This window comes from Hyla sarda, chromosome 3 (genome assembly GCF_029499605.1).
Source record: "Hyla sarda isolate aHylSar1 chromosome 3, aHylSar1.hap1, whole genome shotgun sequence".
In the NCBI taxonomy this organism is placed as follows: Eukaryota; Metazoa; Chordata; class Amphibia; order Anura; family Hylidae; genus Hyla; species Hyla sarda.
The window spans coordinates 288,678,145-288,691,221 of record NC_079191.1 but is presented as its reverse complement, the minus strand read 5'-3'; the positions used below and the strand labels follow the sequence as shown (position 1 = coordinate 288,691,221).

Here is a 13,077-nt window from a genome sequence, read left to right as displayed (position 1 = left end):
GGACTGTACCATACGTTTCCGCACGGAGCCCCTTCTAATGTGCATCGGATCTCATCACGAGAGGATTGAACTTTTGGTCCTCCCCAATTGCACTTCTGAAATTCTCCTTGGACTTCCCTGGCTTCAACTTCATTCCCCAACCCTGGATTGGTCCACTGGGGAGATCAAGAGTTGGGGGCCCTCTTGTTCCAAGGACTGTCTAAAACCGGTTCCCAGTAACCCTTGCCGTGACTCTGTGGTTCCTCCAGTAACCGGTCTCCCTAAGGCCTATATGGACTTTGCGGATGTTTTTTGCAAAGAACAAGCGGAGACTCTACCTCCTCACAGGCCTTATGATTGTCCTATCGACCTCCTCCCGGGCACTACTCCACCCCGGGGCAGAATTTATCCTCTGTCCGCCCCAGAGACTCTTGCCATGTCTGAATACGTCCAGGAAAATTTAAAAAAGGGCTTTATCCGTAAATCCTCCTCTCCTGCCGGAGCCGGATTTTTCTTTGTGTCCAAAAAAGATGGCTCCCTACGTCCTTGCATTGACTACCGCGGTCTTAATAAAATCACGGTTAAGAACCGCTACCCCCTACCCCTCATCTCTGAACTCTTTGATCGCCTCCAAGGTGCCCACATCTTTACTAAACTGGACTTAAGAGGTGCTTATAATCTCATCCGCATCAGAGAGGGGGATGAATGGAAAACGGCATTTAACACCAGAGATGGACACTTTGAGTATCTGGTCATGCCCTTTGGCCTGTGCAACGCCCCTGCCGTCTTCCAAGACTTTGTTAATGAAATTTTTCGTGATCTTTTATACTCCTGTGTTGTTGTATATCTGGACGATATCCTGATTTTTTCTGCCAATCTAGAAGAACACCGCCAGCATGTCCGTATGGTTCTTCAGAGACTTCGTGACAATCAACTCTATGCCAAAATTGAGAAATGTCTGTTTGAATGCCAATCTCTTCCTTTTCTAGGATACTTGGTCTCTGGCCAGGGACTACAAATGGATCCAGACAAACTCTCTGCCGTCTTAGATTGGCCACGCCCCTCCGGACTCCGTGCTATCCAACGCTTTTTGGGGTTCGCCAATTATTACAGGCAATTTATTCCACATTTTTCTACCGTTGTGGCTCCTATCGTGGCTTTAACCAAAAAAAATGCCGATCCCAAGTCTTGGCCTCCTCAAGCGGAAGACGCCTTTAAACGACTCAAGTCTGCCTTTTCTTCGGCTCCCGTGCTCTCCAGACCTGACCCTTCCAAACCCTTCCTATTGGAGGTTGATGCCTCCTCAGTGGGAGCTGGAGCTGTTCTTCTACAAAAAAATTCTTCCGGGCATGCTGTCACTTGTGGTTTTTTTTCTAGGACCTTCTCTCCGGCGGAGAGGAACTACTCCATCGGGGATCGAGAGCTTCTAGCCATCAAATTAGCACTTGAGGAATGGAGGCATCTGCTGGAGGGATCAAGATTTCCAGTTATTATTTACACCGATCACAAGAACCTCTCCTACCTCCAGTCTGCCCAACGGCTGAATCCTCGCCAGGCCCGGTGGTCTCTGTTCTTTGCCCGATTTAATTTTGAAATTCACTTTCGGCCTGCCGATAAGAACATTAGGGCCGATGCTCTCTCTCGTTCCTCGGATGCTTCGGAAGTTGAACTCTCTCCGCAACACATCATTCCTCCTGACTGCCTGATTTCCACTTCTCCAGCCTCCATCAGGCAAACTCCTCCAGGAAAGACCTTTGTTTCTCCACGCCAACGCCTCGGAATCCTCAAATGGGGTCACTCCTCCCATCTCGCAGGTCATGTGGGCATCAAGAAATCTGTGCAACTCATCTCCCGCTTCTATTGGTGGCCGACTCTGGAGACGGATGTTGTGGACTTTGTGCGAGCCTGCACTATCTGTGCCCGGGATAAGACTCTTCGCCAGAAGCCCGCTGGTTTTCTTCATCCCCTGCCTGTCCCCGAACAGCCTTGGTCTCTGATTGGTATGGATTTTATTACTGATTTACCCCCTTCCCGTGGCAACACTGTTATTTGGGTGGTCGTTGATCGATTCTCCAAAATGGCACATTTCATCCCTCTTCCTGGTCTTCCTTCAGCGCCTCAGTTGGCTAAACAATTTTTTGTACACATTTTTCGTCTTCACGGGTTGCCTACGCAGATCGTCTCGGATAGAGGCGTCCAATTCGTGTCTAAATTCTGGAGGGCTCTCTGTAAACAACTCAAGATTAAATTAAATTTTTCTTCTGCATATCATCCCCAATCCAATGGACAAGTAGAAAGAATTAACCAGGTCTTGGGTGATTATTTACGACATTTTGTTTCCTCCCGCCAGGATGACTGGGCAGATCTCCTTCCATGGGCCGAATTCTCGTATAACTTCAGAGTCTCTGAATCTTCCTCCAAATCCCCATTTTTCGTGGTGTACGGCCGTCACCCTCTTCCTCCCCTCCCTACCCCCTTGCCCTCTGGTCTGCCCGCTGTGGATGAAATTTCTCGTGACCTTTCCATCATATGGAGAGAGACCCAAAATTCTCTCTTACAGGCTTCATCACGCATGAAGAAGTTCGCGGATAAGAAAAGAAGAGCTCCTCCCATTTTTTCCCCTGGAGACAAGGTATGGCTCTCCGCTAAATATGTCCGCTTCCGTGTCCCTAGCTACAAGTTGGGACCACGCTATCTTGGTCCTTTCAAAATTTTGTGCCAGATTAATCCTGTCTCTTACAAACTTCTTCTTCCTCCTTCTCTTCGTATTCCTAATGCCTTTCACGTTTCTCTTCTTAAACCACTCATCATCAACCGTTTCTCTCCCAAATCTGTTCCTCCCACTCCTGTTTCCGGCTCCTCGGACATCTTCTCCGTCAAAGAGATTCTGGCATCCAATAAGGTCAGAGGGAAAACCTTTTTTTTAGTGGATTGGGAGGGTTGTGGTCCAGAAGAGAGATCCTGGGAACCTGAGGACAATATCCTAGACAAAAGTCTGCTCCTCAGGTTCTCAGGCTCTAAGAAGAGGGGGAGACCCAAGGGGGGGGGGGTACTGTTACGCCGAGCGCTCCGGGTCCCCGCTCCTCCCCGGAGCGCTCGCTACACTCTCCTCACTGCAGCGCTCCGGTCAGATCCACTGACCCGGGGCGCTGCGATACCGCCTCCAGCCGGGATGCGATTCGCGATGCGGGTAGCGCCCGCTCGCGATGCGCACCCCGGCTCCCGTACCTGACTCGCTCTCCGTCGGTCCTGTCCCGGCGCGCGCGGCCCCGCTCCTTAGGGCGCGCGCGCGCCGGGTCTTTGCGATTTAAAGGGCCACTGCGCCGCTGATTGGCGCAGTGGTTCCAATTAGTCTGATCACCTGTGCACTTCCCTATATCACCTCACTTCCCCTGCACTTCCTTGCCGGATCTTGTTGCCATCGTGCCAGTGAAAGCGTTTCCTTGTGTGTTCCTAGCCTGTGTTCCAGACCTCCTGCCGTTGCCCCTGACTACGATCCTTGCTGCCTGCCCCGACCTTCTGCTACGTCCGACCTTGCTTCTGTCTACTCCCTTGTACCGCGCCTATCTTCAGCAGCCAGAGAGGTGAGCCGTTGCTAGTGGATACGACCTGGTCACTACCGCCGCAGCAAGACCATCCCGCTTTGCGGCGGGCTCTGGTGAAAACCAGTAGTGACTTAGAACCGATCCACTAGCACGGTCCACGCCAATCCCTCTCCGGCACAGAGGATCCACTACCTGCCAGCCGGCATCGTGACATCCACTTTCCAGGAAACTGTTCATCTTGGAATGCTCGCACCTGACACCCATAATGTGGTGGTGCACCATCTTGCTGGAAAAACTCAGGGAACGTGAGGTTTCCATTGATGAAGAATGGCCCCACTATCTTTGTACCCCATATACCACACCATACCATAATTTTTTGTGTTCCAACAGTCTTGGAGGGATCTATCCAATGTGGGTTAGTGTCAGACCAATAGTGGTGGTTTTTTGTTAGTTAACTTCACCATTCACATATAAGTTTGCCTCATCACTGAACAAAATCTTCTGCGTAAACTGAGGGTCCTGTTCCAATTTTTGTTTTGCCCATTCTGCAGTACCTGAAACTACGGATACTGGAAGCCTGTGCTAGCATTTCTCCTGCGGTGTTGCTATCAGTGTGTGAAGAGTTGGAGAAGAGGGTTGCATTGACAATCCAACACAATGGGCAGCACATTGAACACATTTTATAAGTGGTCAGAAACTTGTAAATAATTCATGAAAGAATAAAGTTATGTTAAAACCAAGCACATCGTTGTTTTTCTTGTGAAATTCCCAATAAGTTTGATGTCACATGACCCTCTTCCTATTGAAAAAACAAAAGTTGGATTCATAATAGCCGACTTCAAAATGGCCGCCATGGTCACCACCCATCTTGAAAAGTTTCCCCCCTCACATATACTAATGTGCCACAAACAGGAAGTTAATATCACCAACCATTCCCATTTTATTAAAGGTGTATCCATATAAATGGCCCACTCTGTATATATGTGTGCATGATTATGTTCATATATGTATGTATATAGATGCTTTTAGATGCTGCATTCAAAGTTAATTGCGGCATCTTAAATGCATGTTTAATGATCCTGGCAGCTCAGCAGAGCTGATTGGGACCATCACAGTGAAATTGCAATGTCCTGATCAGCTGAGTGTACGGCGGGAGGGCTCTTACCTGCGTCTTCGCCGTCTGATCTGTCCTCTGCTGCACCAGGAAGCCTCAGCAGGCTGGAGCAGCAGAGCAACGATAACACTGATCAATGCTGAGCCAAAGCTCAGCATTGAACATTGGATGCAATCTAAAGATTGCATGGTATTGCCCCCTATGGGGACTAAAAAAAATTGTAAAGTTAAAATAAAAAATAAAAGAAAAAGTTAATAAAAGTGAATTAACTCCTTCCTAATTTCCAATTTAAAAAAAATAAAATAATGTAAATAAAAAATAAATGTCAGTTTACCATGTGTGTAAATGTCCAAAAGGTTAGTTAAATGGCACCGTCAATTGCGTACACGTAAAAAAAAATACCAAAAAAAACACCAAAATATTTTTTGGTCACTTCATATACCATAAAATATTTTTTATAAAAAGTACTCAAAAAGTCCCAACAAAATAAAAATGGTACAGAATACAACTAGTTCACGGCGCAAAAAATTAGCCCCGTATGCGGAAAAATTATAGTTATAGGGGTCTGCAGGTTCAAAACTGAAAGCGTTATGATTTTTAGAAGGGGAGGAGGAAAAAACAAAAGTGCAAAACCGAAAATTGGCCTGGTCCTTATCCCCTTAAGGACCAAGGTTGTTTTGGCCTTAAGGACCAGAGCATTTTTTGCACATCTGACCACTGTCACTTTAAGCATTAGTAACTCTCGGATGCTTTTACCTATGAATTTAATTCAGAGATTCTTTTTTCTTGACATATTGTACTTTATCATAGTGGTAAATTTTCGTCGATACTTGCATAATTTCTTGGTGAAAAATTTGAAAATTTCATGAAAAATTGAAAATTTAGCATTTTTCTAACTTTGAAGCTCTCTGCTTGTGAGGAAAATAGACATACCAAATAAATTTTATATTTATTCACATATACAGTATGTCTACTTTATGCTTGCATCATAAAGTTGACATATTTTTACTTTTGGAAGACCTCGGCAGCAATTCAGCAGCAATTTTCCAATTTTTCCCAAAATTTTTAAAATCTGAATTTTTCAGGGACCAGTTCAGTTTTGAAGTGGATTTGAAGGGTCTTCATATTAGAAATACCCCATAAATGACTTCATTATAAAAACAGCACCCCTCAAAGTATACAAAATGATATTCAGAATGTTTTTTTTAACCCTTTAGGTGTTTCACAGGAATAGCAGCAAAATGAAGGAGAAAATTCTAAATCTCCCTTTTTTACACTAACATGTTCTTGTAGACCCAGTTTTTGAATTTTTACAAAGGGGTAAAAGGAGAAAAGGCCCCCCAAAATGTTTAACCTAATTTCTCTCGAGTAAGGAAATACCTCATATGTGAACGTAAAGGGCTCTGTGGGTGCACTAGAGGTGTGACATGCACATATGGAAATACCCCATATGTGGATGGCAAGTGCTCTGCTGGCGCACTACAATGCTCAGAAGAGAAAGAGCGCCATTAGGCTTTTGGAGAGAGAATTTGTTTGGAATGGAAGTTGGGGGCTATATGCGTTTACAAAGCCCCCTTGGTGCCAGAACAGTGGACCCCCCCACATGTGACCCCATTTTGGAAACTACACCCCTCACGGAATGTAATATGGGGTGCAGTGAGCATTTACACCCCACTGGTGTTCGACAGACTTTTTGAACTGTGGGCTGTGCAAATGAAAAATTTTATTTTTCATTTTCACTGACCACTGTTCCAAAAATCTGTCAGACACCTGTGGGGCGTAACTGCCCATTGTACCCCTTATTACATTTTGTGAGGGGTGTTGTTTCCATAATGGGGTCACATGTGGGGGCACATGGCCTTCAATTCCAGACACATTCTCTCTCCAAAACCCCAATGGCGCTCATTCTCTTCTGAGCATTGTAGTTCGCCGCAGAGCACTTTACATCCACATATGGGGGATTTATATACTCAGGAAAAAAGCCCAAAATTTGTAAGCCCATTTCTTCTATTACCCCTTTTAAAAATGAAAAATTTGGGATAACACCAGCATTTTAGTGAAAAAATCCAAATGTTTCATATTCAACGAAAATTCATCAAACACCTGTGGGTAGTTAAGGCTCACTATACCCCTTGTTACGTTCCATGAGGGGGTGTAGTTTCCAAAATGGGGTCACATGTGGGCTTTTTTTTGTGTGTTTTTTGTCAGAACTGCTGTAACGATCATCCACCCCTGTGCAAATCAGCTCAAATGTACATGGTGCTCTCACTCCTGAGCCTTGTTATGCGCCCACAGAGCATTTTACGTCCACTTTTGGGGTATTTCCGTACTCAGGAGAAATTGCGTTACAAAGGGGTCTTTTTTCCTTTTACCTCCAACACTAGCAAGTTAGTGTAAATTTTTTTTTTTACAATAACATGCTGGAGTAGACCCTAACTTTACCTTTTCATAAGGGGTAAAAGGGGAAAAAGCCCTCCAAAATTTGTTAGGCAATTTCTCCCGAGTACGGAAATACCCCATATGTGGCCCTAAACCGTTGGCTTGAAATACGACAGGGCTCTGAAGTGAGAGAGTGCCATGCGCATTTGAGACCTGCATTAGGGATTGCATAGGGGTATTCTACGCCATTGATTCCCAAACAGGGTGTCTCCAGCTGTTGCAAAACTCCCAGCATGCCTGGACAGTCAGTTGCTGACCGGCAATACAGGGAGTTGTTGTTTTGCAGTACAAAGAAAAAAGGTAGTATGCACTCACCGGTGGGCTACGGTCATTCATCCTTGGAGTCCGGGGACACGGGTGGGATCGGTGTCTTCTAGGAGCGCTCGGAGGCTACACCGGTAGTTTCGCGGGATCAACCCACTTCATGAGGCCGAATGAAGTGGGTTGATCCCGCGAAACTACCGTTGTAGCCTCCGAGCGCTCCTAGAAGACGCCGATCCCACCCGTGTCTCCGGACTCCAAGGATGAATGACCGTAGCCCAGCGGTGAGTGCATACTACCTTTTTTCTTTGTATTACATATGATACTGCAGCTTTGTAATGTGCACCCCGCAGGTGGTCGGATTATTAGGATACCTGGACTGCCACATATTGAAGCATACATGACTTAGATTCGCCGCAGCATATGAGAAGGCTTTAGACAGCATATACCTCACGAGTGCCCCCATTCGCTCCCTTGTATGTTGTTGTTTTGCAACAGCTGGAGGCTCTGTTTTGGAAACAGTGGCGTACCAGATGTTTTTTTATTGGGGGGGGGGGGGGGGGTAACTGCGTAAGGGTACCCTGTACATTCACATGGGTGTGGGGGGGGGGGGGGGGGTCAAACCTCCAGCTTGCAGTGACAGAAGCGCATATGTTGGGACTTGTAGTTATGCAACAGCTGTGGGCATACTACTACATCTTTTAGTATGCCCTGTCCGTGTATGCTGGGGGTTGTAGTTATGCAACAGCTGGAGGCACACTGGTTGCAAAACACTGAGAGTTTGTTACATAACTCAGTGTTTCCCAACCCGTGTGCCTCCAGCTGTTGCAAAACTACAACTCCTAGCATGCAGGGTCTGCCAGTGCATGCTGTGAGTTATAGTTTTGCAACAGCTGGAGGCACACAGGTTAGGAAACACTGAGTTAGAAAGCAGACAATGTTTCCCAACCAGTGTGCCTTGTTGCAAAACTACAACTCCCAGCATGCACGGACAGCCAAAGGGCATGCTGGGAGTTGTAGTTTTGCAACAACTGGAGGAGAACAGTTTGGAGACCTGTCCAACTCCAAGCATGCCCAGACTGCCTAGGCATGCTGGGAGTTGTAGCTTGGCAACATCTGAAGGGCCAGATGTTACAGAACTACAACTCCCAGCATGCCTGGACTGTTTTGGCATGCTGAGAGTTCTAGTTTTGCAACTTCTGGAAGAGCACAGATTGGAGACCGCTGCACAGTGGTCTCCAAACTGTGGCCCTCCAGATGTTGCATAACTTCAACTCCCAGCATGCCAGGACAGCCAAAGGCTATAAGCAGCAATGAAGATACAGCATCTTCACTGCTGCCTCTGATGCTGCCACCGCCTCCTCCACTTGCCTGCCGCCTCCACGTGTGCCTGCCGCCGCTGCTGCCTCCACGTGTGCCTGCCGCCGGTCCCCACTGCCGTGCCGGTCCACCCGCAGGTATGTGCTGCGGTCCCCCCGCAGCTCTCGAGGGTCCTCTTCCCCCGCTCTGCTGGACTTCTAGGGGTAGGCAGAGCAGGTATCTGAACTTTCACCCCATCCCCCCCCCCCCCCCCGTCAGCTGTGACACTGTGATTGGTCCACAGGGACCAATCACAGTGATCGCTGACCAGGACCATCCACAGATGGTCCTGGGGAGGGGGCTGCAGAAGTTGTCCCCCGCTGGTAACAGCGGGACTTCTGCCAGCTGACCTGTGCGATGCCACACTTGTGCCGGGAACTCCGGTGGAAACAAGTGGAAAACAAATGTTTTCAAATCAATTGGTGCCAGAAAGTTAAACAGATTTGTAAATTACTTCTATTTCAAAATCTCAATCCTTCCAGTACTTATCAGCTGCTGTATACTACAGAGAAAGTTATATAGTTCTTTCCAGTCTGACAACAGTGCTCTCTGCTGAGATCTCTGGCGGTGCCAAGAGCTGTCCTGATTAGAAACAAATCCCCATAGAAAACCTCTCCTGCTCTGGACAATTCCTGACATGGACAAAGGTGTCAGCAGAGAGCACTGTGGTCAGGCTGGAAAGAACTTCACAAATTTCTCTGTTGTATATATGGAGCATACAGCAGCTGATAAGTACTGGAATGGTTAAGATTTTTAAATAGAAGTAACTTACAAATCTGTTTACCTTCTGGCACCAGTTGATTTGAAAAACATTTTTTTCCACCGGAGTTCCCCTTTAAGGCCAAAATGGGCTTGGTCCTTAACCCTTTTAGGACCATTCCCAGGCCATTTTTTGTAGGTTTTGTTTTTTACCTCCTCGCCTTCTAATAGACATAACTCTTTTATTTTTCCATCTAAAGACCAGTATGAGGGCTTTTTTTTTGTGTCACCAATTGTACTTTTTAATGACATCACTAATTTTACCTCCAAATGTACAGTGAAACAAACAAAATATAATTTATAGGGCAAAATATTAAATAAACAAACACCATTTTGCAACTTTTGAGGGTTTCCGTTTCTACCCAGTGCACCTTTCAGTAAAAATAACACATTGGCGCTGATTTACTATTGTAAACCCGACAAGTTTTGTTGGGTTGTGTGCCAGATTTGAAAAAACCCGACCAACTCTCCATTTTACTCAGAGAACTGAAAAGGCTGTGGCTAACAAAAAGGGGGCATGTCCCTGACGTTGTTCTGACGTTGTTTAAAAAAAAAAAAAAATAAATAAAAATATTTACTAAGGTTTCCACAGAAAATGTGGTGGATTTGAGCTGAGGAAAACCTACAGATCAGAGCATGTGTAAAAAAGCAAAGTGTAGGGAAAGTGGAAAATGTAGGGAAACCTTAGTAAATACCATGGGGAAAATTAATTGTGTGGAATTGAGACCCACAAAGAAAACTACACTCCACTCTTAGTAAAGCAGGGCCATTATCTTTATTCTGTAGGTCCATACGTTAAAATGATGCCTAATTTATATAGGTTTTGTTTTATTTTACTACTTTTCAAAAATTCTAACTTTTTATAAGAAAATTAGTGTGCTTAAAATTGGCCACTTCTGACCCTTATAACTTTTTTTTTATTTTTCCACATATAGGGATACATGAGGAAAAAAAAATTTGTGCCGTGATCTGTATTTTTATCGGGACCGTTTTTCTTTTGTTGGCATTTTTTGATTGTGCTAGTAGATGAAGTATCCAAAAATACAAATTTCTGGCATTTTTTTTACGCTTGCGCCTTTGACCGTGCCATTTAATCAATATAAAATTTGAATAGTTCGGATATTTAAGCACGTGGCGATACCACACCTGTTTATGTTTACAGTTTTATTTTTTTTTTTTTTTTGCTTGAAAAAGGGAAAAAGGGGGGTGACAAACTTTTCTTAGGGAAGAGGTCGATACATATTTAATAACTTTTTTAATACACTTTTTTAAATCCCAATAGGGGACTATAACTTGCAATCTTTAGATTGCATACACTGATCAAGGCTGACAGAAGCTCTAGACCACCGATCGGATAGCGAGAAGGAAGGTAAGAGACCTTCCGCCTTCCTCTCAGCTGATCAGGATGCTGCGGGTTTCACCACGGTAGTCTTGATAAACCCACTGAGCTATCCGGGAATGGGATTTACAACATTTAGACGCTGCAATCAACTTTGATCGCAGCATCTAGGGCAAATGACGGACATCGGCCCGATTGGCGATGTACGGCATTAGCTGTGGTTCCCAGTTGCTAATAGCAACTGGGATTCACCGGGTATGACACGCGCCCAGATTCTGAGCACATGTCATATATCGGGAGCCCACAGTGGACATAAATATACGTCTACTTGCGGGAAGGGGTTAAAGGGTTAAACTTGATGGACCTGTGTCTATTTTGAACTGAACTAACTATGTAATTATGTAACTGTTAAAATTACGGAGGCCTCTGTGCTCTTGAAAATGTTCAGTGCAGCCGACATTCCTTTTCCAGATCTCTATCCCTACTTATCTCTGAGCTCTATAGGCAACTCTTTCCCATCATGGCTTTGTTTTTCCTCTGATATGCATTGTTAGCTGTGAGACCTTATATAGACCGAACTGTGTCTTTCCTAATCATGTCCAATTAACTGAATTTCTCACAAGTGACTCCAATCAAGGTGTAGAAACATCTCAAAAGATTATCAAGAGAAATGGGAGGACCCCAGAGCAAAATTTTAAAGGGGTACTCCGCTGTTAACATCTTATCCCCTATCCAAAGAATAGGGGATAAGATGTTAGATTGCAGGGGTCCCGCTGATGGGGACCACCTTAATCTCCGCTGTTGCACCCCTATCAATCGGTGCATGGAGTGTACTCCGCCCAATGATGGGCGATGCCGGCCACCACGCCCCCTCCATTCGCATCTATGGGAGGAGGCGTGAGGGCTATATATACTAGCCATCACGCCACCTCCCATAGACATGAATGGAGGGGGTGTGACATAATAAACGCGGAAGCTGCAAGTTTCCGTGTTTCAGACGCCGCTGCCGCAGGCCCGAAGATCGCAAGGGTCCCCTTTGGATAGGGGATAAGATGTTTAGAGCAGAGTACCCCTTTAAGTGTTATACCAAAGGGGATGAATACTAATGCCAGCTTAATTTTTCCTTTTTTAAAACATTTAGAAAAATGTCTTAAATTATGTTTTCACAATCTTGTTAGGGGGCATTGAGTTCAGATTGATGAAAACAGCTTTATAATTCCTCCTTGAGTTGGGACAACAGTTGCGCAGTTGATTGACAGCTGGCGGGCTAACAACACAGATAGACAGGGACACTGTAGCCCTGCTCACAGAAGATTTATAAAGCTGTTTTATTAGTTTAAAATATCCTAATTTATTTATAAAGTTATGCCAAGAATATGCTTGTAAAGCCCTAGTTCACTGTGTGCAGCTTCAGAAGCGCATTTTCGGTGACAGTTACGCTTTAATTACACAGTAAGTTTATGCAATGCAAACTGAGCTTTCTGAGGAAAGTCAACCAGATCCAAATAGAAATGAATGGGATACAATGCTAAGCTAAGCACCAGAACCCTCACTCATCAAAAATACTCTAACATTTTTGCGAAAATGTTCTTGCTTATATCATTACTTTTAACATTATAATACTGACCATGTAATGATGAAAACACTGCATAAAAGCCATTGTGATGTACAATGTGGTCACTTCTGAACTCAACGCTCATGATATTAGAGGATGAGTAGTAAGTGTTAAATGTGTTGTTTCCAGAACATATTCTTGCCATTTCCGGAGAGTAATGAGGAATCCCATCATAAATAGTAATCCAGTCATATGAACAATAAGGATGAGGTTCTATGCTGTACAAGTAAAAACAAAAACAAAAAAAAACATCATAATGAAGAAATAAATCAAAAAGCAGCTTTAGAAGTTAACCCCTTAGGCTCCAGACTATTCATGAACCCAGAGCAGCCTCTCAATTCACTTGTAGGGTGTTTGAAGTTGCAGATCTGTAATTGTGGATCCACAGCTGTAAAATCTGCAGTTGCTGATCACAAATACATAAAAATGTCCTTTTAAAATCCACAGTTGAGGATTCTACAACTTCAAATCTGCAACTGCGGATGGCGGATCCTGTGTGTGTGTGTGTGTGTGTGTGTGTGAATACATCCATACAGTTTACAATATACAAATTAGCTGCAGCCTTCAGAAAGAAGAAAAATATCTAAAACCATTTACGGGCAGTTTATACCCTGCATTACACTGTTGAGGGACTAGAAACCTGAAAGAGCTGTCTACAGAGGGATGC

At 44.8% G+C, this 13,077-nt stretch overlaps 1 protein-coding gene across 1 annotated transcript in view; it reads right to left on the bottom strand.

The window, feature by feature from the left end:
• The window catches only part of DMBT1 (deleted in malignant brain tumors 1), a 222,876-nt gene that overhangs the window by 57,335 nt on the left and 152,464 nt on the right, over nucleotides 1-13,077 (bottom strand). The window contains exon 13 of the mRNA XM_056563617.1: nucleotides 12,423-12,628. Within this exon, the coding sequence (XP_056419592.1) occupies nucleotides 12,423-12,628 (206 nt within the window). The remainder of the gene's footprint in view (nucleotides 1-12,422; nucleotides 12,629-13,077) is intronic.